This window comes from Branchiostoma belcheri, unplaced genomic scaffold (assembly GCF_001625305.1).
Source record: "Branchiostoma belcheri isolate BF01 breed outbred unplaced genomic scaffold, Haploidv18h27 scaffold108, whole genome shotgun sequence".
NCBI classification, from domain to species: domain Eukaryota; kingdom Metazoa; phylum Chordata; class Leptocardii; order Amphioxiformes; family Branchiostomatidae; genus Branchiostoma; species Branchiostoma belcheri.
This window is the reverse complement of record NW_017802469.1, coordinates 378,543-397,545: the sequence shown is the minus strand read 5'-3', so window position 1 is coordinate 397,545 and position 19,003 is coordinate 378,543. Positions and strand designations below refer to the sequence as shown.

The window sequence follows — 19,003 nt, the reverse complement described above, 5'->3', positions numbered from 1 at the left end:
ATTTTCTTGCGGGAATTTCAAGATGGCGGACTTTCGAGAAAGGTTTGTGGAAACTTGTGTTTTTATATAGTTTTTAAGTGTTTTTCTACGCCATGCACGTCATAATAATCATGATTTGAAAACCCAGCGACCAAGCAGAGTGGTAAGTGAAATGTTTGTCTCTACTAGACACTTTAAGATGCTGGAAAAATAGTAGATTGGCCTAATAGTCTGAATAAATTTGTCCAGAATAATAATTTTTTGCCTGCCACGTTACAATCATCTTCAGTTAAATTATATAAGGTACATGTATTAGTTTTCAGCATTTACATATTGTCACATGTGTAGAATGTTTGATGTCCTTGGTTTTATTACTCTTCTCTTTCTCTTTTATTACTAAGATACCAGTATATATATATGCTACAATCAGCACATAGATTTCTAGTAAATTATGTGTCTACAGTGTAGAAAGACGTTAAAAAAACTTGCTGTATAATAAATATAGCACAGAAAAATCATGCTCTTTTAAGGAAACATCTATTGCAGGCTTGGCAGTATCAAAGATGATGATAATTGATGAAACAGTTACAATGTACTTTGATCCAAGACCTTTCTCAAGGTTTCTAGTAAGTAGTAATACATGTATATACAGGTGAGAACACATGCATGTCTTTCAATCGAGTAACAATCTATCAGTCCAATCTGTAGGTAGAAAACCCTTCACATGTAGCCTGGGGGTGCACAAATCGGATGGCACCCAGGCTATGTGTCTTGATCTATACTATACCTCAAACCATCTTAATGTAAGTTCATACGATTTCTTTAAAAGCAAGTTGTGCATGGAATGCCACTTGGTGTGAATATTAAAGTTCAGACTTCAGTGGTTTTTGTTTCACCCTTCTCTTCACTTCCCTCATCTTTGCAAATTACATGACAATTATACTGACAAATCTACATTCAATACCATTCTCTCTCTACATTTTGTACATATGATAAAACATAGTTCACCACTCATTGACAACTATATGCTTTTTTACTGTTTTAAGCACAATTATTCTTTTTGAACTTTTCCATCGTTTTTAAAGTACATGACTATTAAATCATGAGACTATACAAGACAGAAAAGACTGGCAACAACACACTCGGTCTTCTCTAGTAGTAGACTCTACAGCATAGTAAATTAGAAGTTAGTGACTGTACAATTGTTCCCCATTAAATGAATCTTTGAGACAGCTACGTAGTGTCTTTGTCTTGAACTACATTTCAGTTGGTTTTCGTTTCATTCCTTGTCACCACTGTCCTCATCCCTGATGTCCAACTGCTGAATCCCTCCCACTGCCCCTTCAACAGTCTCCTCCACAGGTGTGACTGTCTGCTGTGATGACATGTTATTGTCTTCTGCTTGCTCTACACTTGATGAATCCCGTTTAGGTCTTTGTCGTTCCTTTGTCCTTTTCTTTGTGACTTGAAGTCTCCTCCTTCTTTCTGCTGCTTCAGTGACCAGGTAGTTAACAACATCTTGCTTCCTTGCATGTACAGCCATGTCCAGAGGAGTTAGATCGGTAACAGGAGCCTTTGTGTTGATGTCTGCTCCTGCTCTTACAAGCACTTTCACGACATTTAGATAGCCAACTTCTGCTGCAAGGTGTAAGGGGGTCAAACCGTGCTTCTGGCTGGACAAGTTTGCTCGATTGTCAACGAGGAGTTTTACAACTGCCGCAATATTCTGAATCTGATTTGTATCAGGATAATACATACCGGTAATATTACACCGACTATCCACTTTTGCTTGACATGCTGTATGTAATGGTGTAGAACCTTCGCTGTTTACAATGTCCACTGTTGCACCATTCTGAAGAAATATGCGTGTGGAGACCGGATCCTTTGCCATAGCAGCACAGTGAAGTGGTGTTTCAGCTTTGCTGTCACATGCGTTGACTTGGGCTCCTGCCTTCAACAACAGATCCGCAATTTCTTGTTTCACGTGAGCACTAGCGGGTAAACGTTCATCTTTCTTATTTGTTGGGATACAGTGCAGAGGCGTCAAGCCTGCCTCATTTGTTGCATTGGCATCAGCACCACAGTCTTGTAGAAGTTTCCGGACTAGTTCCACGTTTCTGTCTACAACTCCAATTATCAAAGGGGTCACTGTACCATACATGCCTCCTACTGCCTGACAGAGGTTTTCATACATTGTCACACTTACACCTAACTCTCTGAGTCTGAAGTGAATAGAGTGAAGTTTTACCCTTATATTGACATTTGCACCTGCCTTTACCAGGGCACCAGCAACTACTGGATACGTACCCTCTACAACAAGCATGTAGTAAAGGATTGTAGTCTCCACAATTGTTCAAGTCAACATAGATACTACTGCAGAGGATCTTTTGTATTTCCTGTAAATTGTTGGTGGAAATAGCCTTTTTCAGATCCTCTATTTTCTTATACTGCAATCTTGTTAACATTATGGAGGTTGCCCAATCAAAACAGACTATACTATTAATGTATGTTCACTGATTTGCAGTACAAATGTAGTATGGATACTTCTAGCCTGACTAAGTCACACTCCAAGCAGCCAGCCTGTATGACAATTGCTGACTCCAGTTAAACACAGCCAGCAAAAATTGCATAAGCACAGTCAGGCTAGTGTACTTCAAACTCAGTTATACGGTTAGGTCCTCAGTATTAAATTAATTTGTGGGGTCGTGTGGCGCAACGGCAGCGTGCGCGACTCGGAATCAAGAGGTCCCAGGCTCGAGTCCTGATCATGCCACCGATCTTGTGCCCTTGGGAAAGGCACTTTACACGACTATCCCCACTGACTCAAGTGAAAATGAGTATTGTCTATCCTGTATTCGTTTCTATGTGCAGGACACAACACCAGCAACAGCTGGCTCTGTTCCGCGTGTATTGCACTGTTGCAATTTCAATAAATCAAATCAAGTCAAATCAAATTCTTCTTGTTTCAAACACAGAGTGAAGTTCACCAGCAGAAATTTCTTAATATAATCTACCTCTGGATCTGCATTCTCTCTGAATATCCAGTTTTCATGCGAAGTTGTACCTTCAGTGATGATATGGAGACATTCCAAAGTTTTTTCTGGTAACTTCCAGTTAATTTCCTTTCTTCTTTCTTGCTTCCAAGAGTATCAGAGGTCTTAGCAACTTCCAACAAGCCCAGTTTCACAAGGAAATGGCTAACAAGACTGTGGAGAAGTTTCATAACATACTGTCCCTTTGGTAACGCATGACGTCAATTATTTCATTTCTATGAAGAGGGTGTCAAGGGGGGTTGTGGCTACCTCTTACACATGTAAAAGCATAGAAATTTGATGTTGATACAATTATTGCAACATTATATGGTACATAGGTTTTTGGAACATCCATGGCTTAGGGAAAAAACTTAAGGAAGATAGTTTTAGAAGTAGCGTAGACAATCTAGATTTCTTCTCTCTTCTCGAAACCTGGAGCAACGAATCCTCAGAAATAGACATTCCAAATTTCCATCACTTTTCATCCTTAAGAAAAAAACATAGAAGGGCAAGAAGAAACTCTGGTGGGATAATCTTTTACTTCAGAAAAGAATTGACAAAGTTTATAAGAAGAGAACACTCCACATCGGATGACTTACTCTGGGTTCGAGTATCAAAAGACTTGTTTGGACTATCAAAAGATGTTTTTATATGTACGGTATATATAAGTCCCTTATACTCAAATGTCCACAAAAGGGCGGATGATTGTATTTTTGATACCCTGGAGAGGGATATAGCGACTTTTAGCTCCAAAGGCTATATTATTTTAGGGGGCGATTTCAATAGTAGGATAGGCTCTCTACAAGACCTCACCGAGGACCCCTTTGACCCGGATTTTGAAGAAGAAATTCCCCTTTCTAACCCAAATATCCCCAGAATTAATTCTGACAGAACCCCCCCAAATCCCTTTGGTAAGAACCTAATTCAACTATGTTCCCATTCAAACCTGCGCATTCTAAACGGTCGCATCCTGGGCGATCTAAATGGAAAGTACACCTGCTACCAGCCTAACGGCTGTAGCACGGTGGATTACGCCATTACAAGTAGCGCACTTCTTCATAACATTAATGTATTCAAAGTTCACGAATTATCAGAGTTTTCGGATCACTGCTTGATAACTTTAAATATAAACACGCCACACTGGCACATTCAGGATACGAAAACGCGCAAAAGTAAATTAAACCCTCTTCCCAACAGGTTCATCTGGGACTCAAATTCAAGTGAAAAATTCATTCAGGCTTTATGTAGTCCGATGATATCAGAAAAATTAATAACTTCCTACCACCTGGACAAGATGTCACATCAACAGGTAACTACATTGATGAGGAAGTCAGTAAATTCCAGAAAATTCTAGAAATGGCCGGAAGGATATCATTAAAAGTAAAAGATAACAAAAGACACAAAGGACCAAAACAGAACAAAAAATGGTTCGACAAATCATGTTATGAGGCCAGGAAAGAACTGCGAAATCTTAGATACCTTCTTATGCACAACCCAAAAAATCCGTCCCTAAGAGGAAGTTACTTTAGAAAAAAGAAGGAGTTCAATAAACTCATCCGAAAACGCAAACGAGAATACGAAAATAACTGTCTGATGCGCCTACAAAACCTCCAAGAAAACAACCCCACCGCCTTCTGGAATTTACTCAAAGAACTAAAAAAGACCGAACCAGTATCACAGGAAGATCTACCAGCCGACACCTGGGTCGAGCACTTCAAAAACATTCACAGCAAATCCAGATTAAAACAAGAAAACTTTGATCATAACTTTGAAATTGAAATTTTGCGCAAACTTCAGGCACTCCAAAAATATAAGCCAAGTCCAGGACCCTTGGACCAACCAATCACTGCCTCTGAAATTAAAGATGCAATTCACGCCCTCAAAAACAAAAAAGCCAGCGGGGATGACATGGTCACCAATGAAATGCTGAAAGCAGGAAAACATATCCTATTAACCCCTCTCTTAAGACTTTTTAATAGTACCTTCTCATCAGGAATTTTCCCCAAAATGTGGTCGAGAAGTTACATCGTCCCCATCTTCAAAACAGGGCGAAAAGACGACCCAAACAATTATCGTGGAATAGCCATTTCCAGCTGCTTAGGAAAACTTTTCTCCTCGATTTTAAACAAAAGACTTTCAACCTTCCTCGAAGGAAAAGAAATCATAAAACCAAACCAAACCGGATTCCGAAAAAACTATAGGACAGCAGATAACATCTTCATATTAAAAACCCTTATCTCCAAATACACACAGTCGGGAAAACGATTATTCGCATGTTTTGTCGACCTGTCAAAAGCTTTTGACTCCATTTGGCACGAGGGACTTTTATTCAAGCTTCTTTCCAATGACATGTCAGGCAAATTTTTCGATGTAATTAAAAACCTATACAACCAATCTGAGGCCAGTGTTAAAACTAAAGAAGGCCTAACTGAAAGTTTTCCCGTTGAAATTGGTGTTCGCCAAGGATGTGTTTTAAGCCCAACCCTATTCAACCTATACATCAGTAATCTCATAGATAAACTCAACGCAGAAAACCTAGACGCACCCCTACTAGAACATTCCAAAGTTACTAGCCTCTTTTATGCCGATGATATCGTCTTATTATCGGAAAGTGAGCAGGGATTACAGAAAGCAATAAACACCCTTGGACGGTACTGCAAACAATGGAAGTTAACTATCAACCTGGCAAAAACTAAAGTAATGATATTCAACAAAAGAGGCCTCTTATTTTCTAACCTTCGTTTCTCACTAGATGATAAAGAGATAGAGATAGTTCAATCATACTGCTACCTAGGAGTTGTGTTTACAGCAGGATGTACATTTAGCACTGCCATGAAAAATTTACAAAAGAGGGCCCTAAGAGCAATGTTTAACATCAGAAGTACTCTCGGAGAAACCAGATCCTCTGTATCATTACACTGTAAACTGTTTGACACATGTGTTGTACCGATATTACTGTATGGCTCCGAAGTTTGGGGCAGTAACAGTTTGAACGACAAATCGCCATTAGAAACTGTACATCTGAAATTTTGTAAATACATTCTTGGTGTCCGTAGGAACGCCAGTAACTTCGCATGTATAGCGGAACTAGGACGTTTCCCCTTACAGATAGAGGCCCATTGCCGAATGTACAATTACTATTTTAGACTAGTTAACGAAGTGCTCCCAAGTAGTTTACAATATGAAGCCTATACAGTACAACAAGAGCTAGTTCGCCGAAATATACCCTGCTGGTTATCTGATGTAAAGAAACTGTTAGAGGAGTCCGGTTTTGCCTACCTGTATTTAAACGGTCACTTAAACACACCCTCCCATCTAAAAGAACTAAAACAGAGATTGAAAGATATCCACATCCAAAAGTTCTACTCAGAACTACAAGCAGAAGGACGAAGAGAAAACCAAGGCAACAAATTAAGAACATACAAAACATTTAAACTGAACTATGAAAGAGAAACATATTTAAACATTACAAACTTCGAACATCGAAAAACCATGTGCAAACTTCGTATAAGTGACCATCCCTTACATATAGAATCCGGTAGGCACAACCGTACCCCTCTGAACGATAGGACGTGCGAATTCTGTGATCATCTATATGTAGAAAACGAGTCGCACTTTTTACTTGATTGTAGTTTATATGAAAATGAACGTAAGGTGTTATTTAATGTACTAGATTTAGACAAGAAATATAAGAAACTGTCCAAGCAAAATAGATTTATACATCTTATGTCAAGCAGAAATGAACACATTGTAGAAAAAGTGTGTGATTATATCAATAAGTGTTTCAAGAAGAGAGAAGAAACCAGAACCAAAAAATAGACAAACAGTAACTTTAAGAATTATGTAGTACTTAGAATCCTAGTATAGAACTCAAACATACATTATGTATGTATGCACCACATGTATTTTATACTGTGACAAAGCATGTATGCATTTAGCCCGTCTGGGCAAGGATATGCAATAAAGATCATTTCATTTCATTTCATTTCATTTCACTATTAGTTTCCTAGTCAACGTTTATATTGTGAATTACTTGATTTTTTTGTTGAGAAAGTCAAGTAAAGCAATTTGATATAGATGTGTGTGAGAGTTTCTTACTCAAGAGCCTGATACCAGAAACCCAAAGTATAGCCTTGCTTTTCGCCTACAATGTACATGTACATACAAGTGCAGGTGTGCATGACAGTCACAACAAAATCCATGAACAAAACATTGAATATATAGTGAAGTACTGTAAGGCCACACAAAAGATTTTAAAGTTAATTTTATGGATGACATCCTCTGAAGATCCCCAAACTAGTGCGTGCGGGCGAATAAAAAAAATTCCAGCCAAAAATAAAAATGCTACTAAACCACTGCACAGGAATACAAACCTGGCATTGTGAATTTGCAGCAGTATAGCGACGTATATGACAAGCCGGCACATGCCGGCTTTTTGCGGAATTTATGAATCGGCACTGTACTGACTCTGAGTTCTTGAGTCGTGGAGCGTCGGCCACCGGGGTGCCATCCTCCAGAGTTACCACCGTCTTCGTATTGTCGCTATCTACCATGGACTACCTTAAGGCCTAGAGCCTGGCCACTCAGCCTCAGAAGACATGATCTTTTTTTTCTTTTAGAACAGGCGAAAATCAATGCACGCAGGATTTCATCCTTAGAATTAAGTCGGTGTGGCCTAACTAATAGTAAAAGGACCATGATTTTGGTTGAATAGCTTTACCCTACAGTCGAACAGGTGCCACTACTGGCCAATTACTTCAAATTTAGGGAGAAGCTGCTAGGGGGACAACACTATACAAACGTCATGATGAATATATAATTAAGCATTTTAAAAAATTCTTGTAAAAATTTTTGGATCCAGAGATGACTTAAAATGATATTGCTAGCATTCTTCTTGCCATACACTAACAGAAATCGCACAGGGCTACTTCATACATGATTACTTCTTTATTGGTCCAATAGCATATCAAGCAAACAAATATTAGTTAAAAGATTATCTCCTTAATGTTAATGAAGGTTACATTGAACTGTAACTAATATAATAACCTAATGACCACCACCCTACTCAGAATATGTGCTATTTATTTTCAACTAGTAATACTAAGGCCACACCAATTTAATTTGTTGGTTCTCACAAGGAGGTTGAATACGAGGTTTAATGTTTAACCGCCTTAGTTCTCGGATTTGCCTTTTCATTTTTTCCCGACTTGCAAAACAAACAAAAAACAACTCTTAATCAACTAAAAAATTCTCAATATTTTGCCCCCAACAGTTTAGGAAAGTCACTCTACTTTCCTCCTAGTTGTTACAGTTTATCAATGCAGTGGTTTGATTAAAAGTTCAAAATTCATTGTTTAAATATCAACCCAGCCTTTTGTGTTGACTCCATGGCTCCTATCATTGTATTTGGGGCTATAACACAATGCCTTACCCTGTTTTTATTTTTAGTCTTTTCGTCCTGTCGCTTCATTTTTTTCCTGGAAAAATCCGAGAACCAACAAATTAAACTGGTGTGGCCTAATACATATTAAGTATGGGTATATATTCTTCAACTCTAACAAACTTGGGATATTGTCAGATTAATAAAAAATAGGAAACCTCAAATCATGCACATCTGCATCGATATCCCTTGCTTTTACCTGTGATATACATATGTAAGCCTGCTCCGAACTACATTATATATATAATATATATATACTGTATAATCTATATAAAGTATACTCTGACAACTCTATTCCATTCTCTCTTTACATGTGACACAACAAACATATATATTTCACCACTCATTGACAAGTTGTCCAACTGTCATTTTGTCTTTTTAAGCACTATTATTCTTGTTGAGCTTGCCTAACTTTACTAGACTAGACTAGACTTTATATATATAATACTATACAAGGCAGGTATATAAGAGTAAAACATATCATACTCTTTTCTACATCATAGTGACTTCACTTGAACTGACACCATTACTAAGTATAATTATGAGTGTCACCTACTATTTACCCAAGAAATTAATCTTTGCTACATCTACTTGTACACATACTGTCTGTTAGCTACATTTCAGTAGGTTTGGTTTGATTTTTGTGTCACTAATAATAAATGTTTTTTTATTTTATTGTCCAAACAGTACCCGTGCAGTCGTAGCCTTTTAACGGCTGAATTGATGCAGGGTATCACATAATAATTAAGACAAATCACAACAATCAAATAATACACATAATACACATATTTGTTCCACAAATTTTTGTGGAACTGTCACAAGGGTCTATACGGCAGCCATTCGGCGCCAAGTGACCTCAATACGACTTTCCCCAACCGAAGTCAGGTACCCATTCACACCTGGGTGGAGTGAGGAAAGTCGTGTTAAGTGCCTTTCCCAAGGGCACAACGTCGGGGTGCATGTTCAGACATGCCCCGAGTACGACTCGGAATTGAACCCGGGTCTCCCGGTTCATAGTCAAACGCTCTAACCACTATACCACCCGACGCTACAGGTCATCGTCACTACTGTCCTCATCCTTGATGTCCAACTTTTGAATCCCTCCCACTGCCCCTTCAACAGTCTCCTCCACAGGTGTGTCTGTCTGCCGTGGCTCCACGCTGGGTGGATCCCGTTTGGGCCTTCCTCCCTCTTCATTGTCCTTTTCTGCCCTTGCGACCAGGTAGTCAACAACGTCTTGCTTCTTTGTGTGTTTGGCCATGTCGAGGGGAGTCAGACCAGTCTTTAGAGCCTCTGCTCGAATGTCTGCCCCCGCCTCTACCAGCATTTTGACAATGTCTAAAGGTTTGTCTTCTGCTGCGAGATGTAGAGGGGTTAAACCGTGCTTTTGGCTGGTCAAATCTGCACCGTTGTCAATCAACAGTTGCACAACAGACATCCTTTCCTCAGAAGTATACATCATAGTATAGTACACGTTTATCGATTCAATTGCAACATGTAATGGAGTAGCCCCATCACGTGCTGTGTGATTGACAGCTGTCTTGCCACCTTCATGCCGTATCAGAAGCTGGCAAAGCTGTCTGTCGAGTGCTCTTGCAGCAATGTGTAGTGCTGTAGAGCCATCTCTGTCCGCAATGTCAACCCGTGCGCCATTTTCAAGAAGAATCTGTGTTGACTCAAGATGGTTTGCTGTAACGGTGCGGTGAAGTGGAGTCTTGCGTTCTCCGTCACTTAAGTTGACGTCTGCTCCGGCCTTCAACAGTAGGTTAGTGAAGACTAGATCTTTCGCAATGACAGCGCGGTGAAGTGGCGTCTGCCCTTTCCCATCCAGTGCATTGACTTCTGCTCCAGCCTTCAACAGAAGCTCAGCAATTTCTTGTTTCACCTGAGCTTTAGCAGTTAAACCCCTGCGTGTGTGTGTGTCTACACGATTTGTTGGGATACAGTGCAAAGGTGCTGTGCCGGCTTCGTTTGTTGCGTTGACATCAGCACCGCAGTCTTGTAGAAGTTTCTTCACCAATTCCAAGTTTCTGTCCACGACTCCAAGTATCAAAGGGGTGACTGTTTGAATTCCATGGCGGCCTATTTCTCCATTAAGCGGTGATCTCAACTCAATATAATCATAGTGAACCTTGATATTTACATTTGCACCTGCCTTTACAAGGGCACCAACAATCACAGGAGAACCCTTAACACATGCTTGTAGTAAAGGACGGTACTTGCTGTACTTACGGTTCAAGTCAACATTAGTGGTACATAGGATTTCTTGGATTTTCTTCAGATTATTCTGAGAGATAGCATACTTCAAGTCTTCTGACATTTTGAATTTGTTATAAATGCTCACTCAACTATAAGTAACAATGAAATAGATGTAGGCCTAAATTCAGATACTTGGTAAACAAGATCTAGATATCTTATGACAATATCTGCCTCTTATGGATTGGATAATATAGACTGAGTTAAATGACAAGAATTTGCACCTTTTGATATGCTAATCTCACTGACTGCTTAAATACAAACTCTAAGGCTGTTTCTTGTTAGAAGTTGCTACCTGACAAAGTCACAGTTCTGGTGATCCAAGGTACAATTGTTCTGAAGAGCAGCTTTTCTCCCGTCTTGTCCCAGATTGTTCACCGCAACTTTCTCACATCCCCAGTTTCACAAGGAAATGGCTGCCACCCTTACGCATGACGTCATGTATGTCAGTTTCTATGTGGTGGGTGTTAAGGGGAACTTTCAGATCCCATTGTCACGGAATCGATGATGTAAGGGTTGATTTAATAATTGATATCTCTGATTTAATAATTAATATCTCTATTTAATCGTATCATTTCAACACCGAGAAGGACATTCAAGGTCATCCAAGGACACTATAAGGACATCCAAGGACACTACAGGAAATTAAGGGTTAATTGATGGAACACTAAGGTTGCACGTCTACCTTGGGTTACCTAAGGTAGGACAGTGAAGTTTAACTAAATACCGTAATGGCCCCTTTTTCCAGGCTACATAGCACAGATTTAGGGACAACACCAAGTTCAATATAAGACGTTCATTCATTCAAAGATTAGTAAATAAGTCCATGAAAGTAGATCAAGGAGTAGTCGGCAGCGAGAGGTACGTTTTCTTAAATCAGTCTTCTCTTAGGGAGTCTCCGCCTGGCTGTGTCCAGGGGAGGGAGTCTTCTCTTGAGCAGTACAAGAGAGGCTCACACTTCATGTAAGCTCCGTTACACTGGAATAAACTACATCAACCACTTCAAGTTTCCAACTAATTCTTTGTGAGCGATGTTCAATGAACCACTGTACTAATGGGAGCATCGCCTCTCCATAATCTTTTAAAGACATGAGAATGTATAAAATACCACTTAAATTCATGTGAACAGAAAAAAATTAGACTACACATGCAACATGATCTCTGCATGTTGAGAAAATTCAAGATTTTTGCTTAATGTTCACTGTTAAGATTCAATGTGGAAACCCCATGTAGAACCTTGTTTTTCACCCATGAACAAGTGGTTGGACAGGTTTAACAGGTGTTACCTGACTACTAGTAGCTATTTGCTCAGGGTGGAGACTGTGCTGTGAGCAATACAAACTTTAGTGCACGCCTCTGGCAGTATATGGAGATGAGTGTATGGGAAACTCCCATTCTTCAAGCTATAATTATGTGTAAAATATAACAATTTGTTCAACATTTTTGCAATAGGCAATAATTTGCAATAATTTTTGTATTTTCAGAGGGTAAAACATATCATTCTTCAATTTCAGTCGTGTTGCCCCAGTTTTTATTGTCTTGAATGATTTGTAATCCATTTCTCTCAAATTTTCATTAGAAAAGTATTTCTTAATGTCCAAAATGGAAAGGGTGGTTAAGATTGAATTTTCTGTTATTGCTAGTGAATATCATAATGTAGCTTTTTATTTTAATTTTCCTGTCTTCTAAGTATACTGTGTCCCAAAATCTGATAATAGATATTATATTTTGGTTTCTGTGACATGACTCTAAACCTAATGAAACTAGAATTTTTACAATCAATTTTCTGTATTACAGAATCTAATTAATTTCTCAAGGCCCATCTTGAAATCGTCAAAAGAGTGCAAACAAATGCTTATCATCCAAACAGAATTGAGAACTTTAATATGTAAAACAGTTTTATGCAGCTTTATACATGCACATGTATTACATTATCATACGTCAAAGCTAAATTAACGTTAATGATCTATACCAGAAATGTACATACAGCAGAGATGTATAACCTTGTTTTCCACCCATGAACAAGTGGTTGGACAGGTTTAACAGGTGTTACCTGACTGCTGACAAAATTTGTTACCTACCTACCAAGTATGTTCAAGACAATCCATTTAAGCCTTCTCGAGTTATCGTATTTACAGACACACACACAGACAGACACACACGAACGCCTCTGAAAACATAACCTTCTTGGCGAAGGTAATTAGTATGTATAATGTACGCAATCTACATTCTTGAGACTTGTCTTTGAGTCTGACAAAAATTGTCATTCTTCCATAAATTGTTTTCATTCCTCCTTGATGACCAACTCTTCAAATTTTCCTCCCACTGCTCCTTCTTCAAGATTCTCTGTCGCATCTTCCTCCTCTTCTTCTTCTTTCTCAACACTTGGTTCTTCTCGCTTGTTCTTTTCCCTCTCACAAGTCTCACTTTCTTGCCTTGATGTCAGGTACTCAATGACCTCTTGGTTGTTTTGATGTTCAGCCATGTCTAGTGGAGTCAGACCAGTGTTTGGGGTTTCAGCATGGATGTCTGCACCTGCTTCTACTAAGGCCTGGACAGTGTGAACAAGACCACCGTGTGCTGCCTGGTGCAGAGGGGTGAGACCGTACTTTTGAGCTGTCAAGTCAGCACCTTTCTGAATGAAGATCTTTACAACTTTCACAACTACATTATCTTCATCGAAAATACGTACACCAGTATCTGATGTATTTTGAATTACAGCATGTAGAGGAGTAGTGCCATCATTTGCTGCAAGGTTTACGATGGTTGAGCTTAGCCTATCATCTCCAGAAAGTAGAACCTCACACATCTCAGCGTGACATTCCATGGCAGAAATGTGGAGAGGGGTCAAGCCATCTTTATTTGGGATGTCTACTCTTGCACGATGCTGAAGTAAGAGGCGAGCTGTTGTAACGTCCATGGCCCGTGCAGCATAGTAAAGTGGTGTGCATCCATTCTTGTCTGTTACATCAACTGCTGCCCCAGCCATTAACAGCAAGCTGGCAATTTGTCCCACATCTCCTTCTTCTATTGATTCAGTTCTAGATTCTGTAGAAGTTTTAATTTTGCTATAGCTTAGGATGAAGGATATGTGGCGGTGTACACTCAAGTGCAGTGGAGCTAACCCCTCAATGTTCCTTGCATTGACATCAGCCCCACAACGGTGAATCAGTTTTTCAACAAGTTCTACATTCCTCTGTATAACAGCAAGGATCAAAGGTGTGGCATTGTACTGTCTTCTGTAAATTTGTTGTCGAGTTTTCTCATGCAGGCAATGTTTGGACATCACATTACCACTATCATTGACATTTGCCCCTGCTTTGACCAAAGCACTGACAAGCACTGGAGAACTAACAAGACAGGCCTGTAGCAGATATGTAGTTTTTCCAGTTTCTGTTAGTGGAGTACATGTATTTGCACCATGATGATAATATTCCTCTTTGTAGACATTTACTTCATATGGTTCATTTAGGTCAATGTTCTCTCCAGAAAACAAAAGTTTCTGAACTTGCTGTAGATCATTCCGTGATACGGCATTCCAAAGTTGATCACGTAAAGAAACAGTCCTGGCCATTTTGAAAGAAATGTAAACTGTAAGTTTAAACCTACAAAGTTTGGACCACTTCACTGACCATGATCACTCTTATACAAAAATGTAGATCAGATAGAATATTATCACCTGTCTTCGCACTGTATAGTTGTTGGGCTGAGCATTCTTGTGACTTGATTGTGTCCCGGACTTTGACTTTCTTAGCAGTCTTTGTCACCTCTTCTTTCTTGATCTGTCTTTACTGCTGGGCACTTGAACTTGACATCCATTCAGGTGACATCCAGTGTTCTGAGGTTTAAGTAAGGCTGAGTCTGAACAGAACTCCTGAATCCTGCTTGCTTCTTCAGACACGAACTTCTTCCTTTAAGTTAATAACAGTTGAGCCAAGTGGCAAGTCTGATGTAACCATAGTTTCACAAGGAAAGGGTTCTTTCAACAAGCTTTTGAAGGAATTCTTTTATATCTTTGTTATATCTTTGTTAAGGTATGATATACAATACGGAGGGTGTTAAGGGGTGTTTGCAACCTTTTTTAAAAGATAAAGATTCAAACTTGCCACCAGCTACATGTATGGTTTAAAAGAAACAAATTAAGGAAGAAACATTTTATGCAGTGCAGTGTCTTTAAATTTGAGAACTTGTCCAAGATTGTTGAGAGAATTTCTTCGAAAGATTCACACTCGAGAAAAAGACAAAGGGAAAAGAATTCCCCATGTGTAGCCTTGTTTTTTTTAACCCTAGTGACTGTGTTACAGCCCAAATAAAAGCTGATTTTAAACGAAAGAGCTTAGAATATTTGAACTAAAATGATCATTCATTTGATTGGATCTGTCAGTCTATAGGTGCAGTCACTCACTGTTGCTGAATGAGGATTTTGTGTACTACAAGAAGAAATTCAACAATGTCATAATATGTCGTGTTGTACAGCACTTTATTAATGTGATACTGTAAGTCTCTTTAGATTCGCGGGGCCTAAAGTTCGCGGTTTCGGGAAAATGGACAATCCGCGGTATGTTTAGATTCGCGATTTCTCCTTGGCCATTCCAAGAAGAACTTGTAAAAGTGAATGTTTAAAATAATAAAAGTTCGTGTCCCGGTTCATCCCCTAAAACGCGGTCCAAAAATTTCGGTTTCGTGAACCGCGCAAGACTGCCGGCGGTAAAGCTCTATCAATCTGACGCGCGTGTAAATTTTCTTTGTTCGGAAATAAGCGCTAAAACGCTATTTTCCACGACTACACATCGATAATCCAGTGAAGAAATGCATAATCGTAAGAATCTTTCGGGAAAATATAGATTCCTAAGCAAATTAATGCCGTTTTCGGCGAGATTTTGAACCCGGAAGTATGCAAAGGTCGCGTCGCATTCGGTTTTGTAGACCCACGGTAGCATTTCTATCCAGCAAAACAAGAAGAAGAAAAAAAAACGCCCGCATAGCAGGGCGCAAAAGAGAATCAACTAACATTTCCCAGATACCAGCAGTTCTATTTTTCATCAAAATATCTGCAGATTTGCCCGATGTGCCCGCAATTTTCAAGTGCCCGTGCGCGCATGGCCGGCGCTCTGCATGCAAAGATTTTTGTCCAGCGGTGCACGTTTGACACGGCCAGTGCCACAGTATCGCGATTCGGTGTCTCATATTATTTTTGATATCAGTATAACTTAAAAAATTTTGTTACTCAACATACGTACATTTGCGGAGAATAAAGTTGGTTTGCAGTGATTTGTGGATTGCGCGTGTTGTTCCAGTGTTTCGCTTACCGTCGTGAATCGGCCCTCATGAATGCATGTGGGGAGGGGGGGGCACACTTACGCAAAACATATTCGCGGGGAAATAGATTCGCGGTACAAAGGTCCCCGCGAATTCCGCGAATCTAAATATACCGCGGAAATTTATAGACTTACAGTATACAGTAACAATTATCATATGTACAATTTCTTAATTGCAAATAATATAACTTTATAGAACGATGTTATACATCAAAGCTTTATTGTAAGAGGATTAATATTTTTAGCTTTTAATACAAATGTATTGTCAAAATTATAATTGCTTTCAAAAATTAAATTTTAAACCATATCATACATTGTAATAATTACTATTCATATAATATCTTTTAGTCAGTTGCATCACTTAACTCGATCTAAGATATAGTCACACATAGTATATTGTACAGTGAATACTGTAACATTCAACTCTGTTCTTAGCAAATCACTTTGCTTCATCACTGTTAGCCTTCCCCTCTGCATGCTGTACTAAGTAGTTCACCACAGCTACGTTATTAGCATGTTTAGCCAGGCTGAGAGGAGTCAGTCCTGTGACAGGTGTCTGTACATTAATGTCTGCTCCTGCCTTCACTAGTGTCTGTACCTCCTCCAAACATCCTCTCTCTGCCGCCACGTGCAAAGGCGTAAAACCTTGCTTATCGCTTGCATTCAAGTCCGCACCGTTCTCTACCAAGGCAGCGAACACTGCATCAGTCGCGTTACGATCTTTCGCCGCTATCGGAGTCTTCCTGGTAGCGTGGCTGGGGTTCGGCGTCGCTCCCGTTAACACGAAATGAAGCGGACTCTCTCCCGCCTCATTGGTGGAGTTGACGTCAGCGCCAAGTTGTAGCAGACATCTCACCAGGTCTTCGTTTTTCGTGACGACCGCGAGAATTAGCGGTGTAACGTTTCCGACAGCCGCATCCGCTACCCACGTGCTCCCGTACGGTACCTTCTTCAGGACTTTCGCGCTCATGTTGACGTTAGCGCCGGCTCGTATTAGCCCACAGGCGATCTCCGAGGACCTACAGACTTTACAAGCCTGTAAGAGGTATGTCGTACTACAGGTATCGCGGCCCTGGTTTTTATCAATAGTTATAACAGTATACGGTTTGTTCAGGTTAAGGTTCTGCGCTGTACACAGAATGGTGTGTACCTTTTTCAGGTCGTCGTTGCAAATGGCTTCCCAGAGTTGCTCCTCTTGGCTGCGGGTACCGCTCTTCTGCAGAATTGACGCTGTACCTCTCGAAAAAGACGACTGCTTCGCGGTTCGAGTTTTGGTGGCTACGAACTCCTGTGATTTTGCCTGTCCGTTTGACATCATGATTAACTGTCTGTTATCATCAAGCAATCAAGTGCCTTCTTAGTTTTTTGCGTCCTTGATTCTTGGGAATTGCTAACGGGTACATGTATGGAGTGCCAAATTTGGGGTTAGAACATCTATTTCTGTCGTCGAGCAAATGTTAGCATAAGGTCGGTGTAGCAAAGGTTACAATAGGGGTTGATACAGTTAACTGTATTCTATTCAATTAAATGGTCATTGATGTATGATGTATTATAAAATGCAAATTGATGTGTCTCAATGAATGGGTCTTAATAAGAGAAGAAGATTGTATTCATAATAGGACTGAATATTTTAATTTTCCTTGAAATGATAATAATTATTATACAGCAAGGCAGAAAATACAGCATCATTTTGATACACTGTACATCAGTGACTTGCCAAACCCCTTTGGATCCTTCTGATGACACTACATTGAAATCCAACATTTGTACCCAAAATACAGGGTAAACAAGAGTGTCCGTCAGGCATAAAAAAGTCAACATGTCCACCTGATGTGGTTCTTCAGAGAGGCACCAGGCATGACGTACTTAGCCACACAGTCACACAGGAAAAAACAACACTGAAACATTTAAAAGAGAAGATTAGGCCACACCAATTTAATTTCTTGATTAACGGATTCACAATTGCTTCATTTTTTTATGATTTGAAAAAAAAATTCTGGTTCAGAATCAACTGCAAAATGCTCATATTTAGCCCTGAACAATTGAAAACAGTCCTTTTCTTCCTAGTTGTTACAGTTATTCCATCTTTCAATGCAGTGGTTTCGTTAAAAGTTCAGATTCATTGTTTAAATTTTGAACCAGCCTGGTGTGTTGACTTCATGGCTCCTATCGTACCATTTTGGGCCATAATAGGATGCCCAGGCCTATTTTAATTTTTTTTTCGCCCATCCGCTCCATTATTTTTCTAGAAAAATCTGTTAACCAAGAAATTAAATTGGTGTGGCCTTAGGTTTGAACAGACCAATTGTATTTCGTTGCTTAATCATGTAAGGCAGACCTGAACATGAGTAGTGTTGACAGCTTTTTTGTCTGATTTCAACCGGAAAGCAAAAGGTCATTGTGGTTGACATGCAGTGAAAAAAGGCAAAATTTAATGCTGATACCTGACTGTTGCAGGCCAGAAGATATCCCTATACATATTTCCATGGTATTTCCCATACTGAAATAAGGCCACATCAAGTAAATTTTATGGATGACATCCTCCGCAGATTCCAAATCTAATGCGAGCGGGCAAAAAAAACAAGGCGGGCCGAAAAAAACAAGGTTCCTACATGTACAATTTAAAAATTTGACTCAATCATAACAAATGGTGTTGATTCAGTAGGAACATCACATATACACAACCAGCATCACATATCACTGCATCAAAGTAAGAAACAAAACATTAAATTAAAAGCCTTTTCATGTCTCTTCATAGTTATCTGCCATCCACGTTCCGGCATGGCAACAGACATCTTTGCCCATTTTCGGCATGGTGGCCACTGTCAGAAGGCAGCAAAATTTCTTGTTTTTTCTCCCAAAATCAGGCGAAAATTAATGCACGCGCTGATGTCATCCATAAAAATTACTTGCTGTGGCCTAAGTATTAAATCTTAGCATGTACAAAATGTGTCAATCTTAGAGTGAACAAAAGGTGT

General features: G+C 39.5%; 3 protein-coding genes across 3 annotated transcripts; all 3 read right to left on the bottom strand.

Annotated features, from left to right (window-relative positions):
- Nucleotides 1-1,258: 1,258 nt before the first annotated feature.
- On the bottom strand, nucleotides 1,259-10,771 carry LOC109480114 (ankyrin-1-like). The gene is made up of 2 exons (XM_019782274.1): nucleotides 9,520-10,771; nucleotides 1,259-2,289 (listed from the first exon to the last, which is right to left on the bottom strand). Exons 1-2 carry the CDS (start codon nucleotides 10,769-10,771, stop codon nucleotides 1,259-1,261), a joined length of 2,283 nt encoding a protein of 760 aa, XP_019637833.1.
- LOC109480506 (NF-kappa-B inhibitor cactus-like) lies at nucleotides 9,390-9,904 on the bottom strand. Its single transcript, XM_019782714.1, has one exon. The coding sequence runs from the start codon at nucleotides 9,887-9,889 to the stop codon at nucleotides 9,500-9,502; it is 390 nt and encodes a 129-aa protein (XP_019638273.1). The 5' UTR covers nucleotides 9,890-9,904; the 3' UTR covers nucleotides 9,390-9,499.
- A 2,147-nt stretch (nucleotides 10,772-12,918) lies between the features above and the next one.
- LOC109480103 (ankyrin-1-like) lies at nucleotides 12,919-17,343 on the bottom strand. The gene is made up of 2 exons (XM_019782262.1): nucleotides 16,482-17,343; nucleotides 12,919-14,190 (listed from the first exon to the last, which is right to left on the bottom strand). The coding sequence occupies exons 1-2, from the start codon at nucleotides 17,341-17,343 to the stop codon at nucleotides 12,992-12,994; spliced, it is 2,061 nt and encodes a 686-aa protein (XP_019637821.1). The 3' UTR covers nucleotides 12,919-12,991.
- Nucleotides 17,344-19,003: the final 1,660 nt, after the last annotated feature.

Excerpts from the sequence above, each read along its gene's own strand:
- LOC109480103 (XM_019782262.1), bottom strand. The coding sequence starts at position 17,343 with ATGATGTCAAACGGACAGGCAAAATCACAGGAGTTCGTAGCCACCAAA. Across the intron at positions 14,191-16,481 it reads TGCAGAGGGGAAGGCTAACA|AGAACATTGACCTAAATGAA; the intron begins GTGATGAAGCAA and ends TGTTTTCTGGAG.
- LOC109480114 (XM_019782274.1), bottom strand. The coding sequence starts at position 10,771 with ATGTCAGAAGACTTGAAGTATGCTATCTCTCAGAATAATCTGAAGAAA. Across the intron at positions 2,290-9,519 it reads GGACATCAAGGATGAGGACA|AGGGTACGTATCCAGTAGTT; the intron begins GTAGTGACGATG and ends TGCTTGTTGTAG.
- LOC109480506 (XM_019782714.1), bottom strand. The coding sequence starts at position 9,889 with ATGTCTGTTGTGCAACTGTTGATTGACAACGGTGCAGATTTGACCAGC.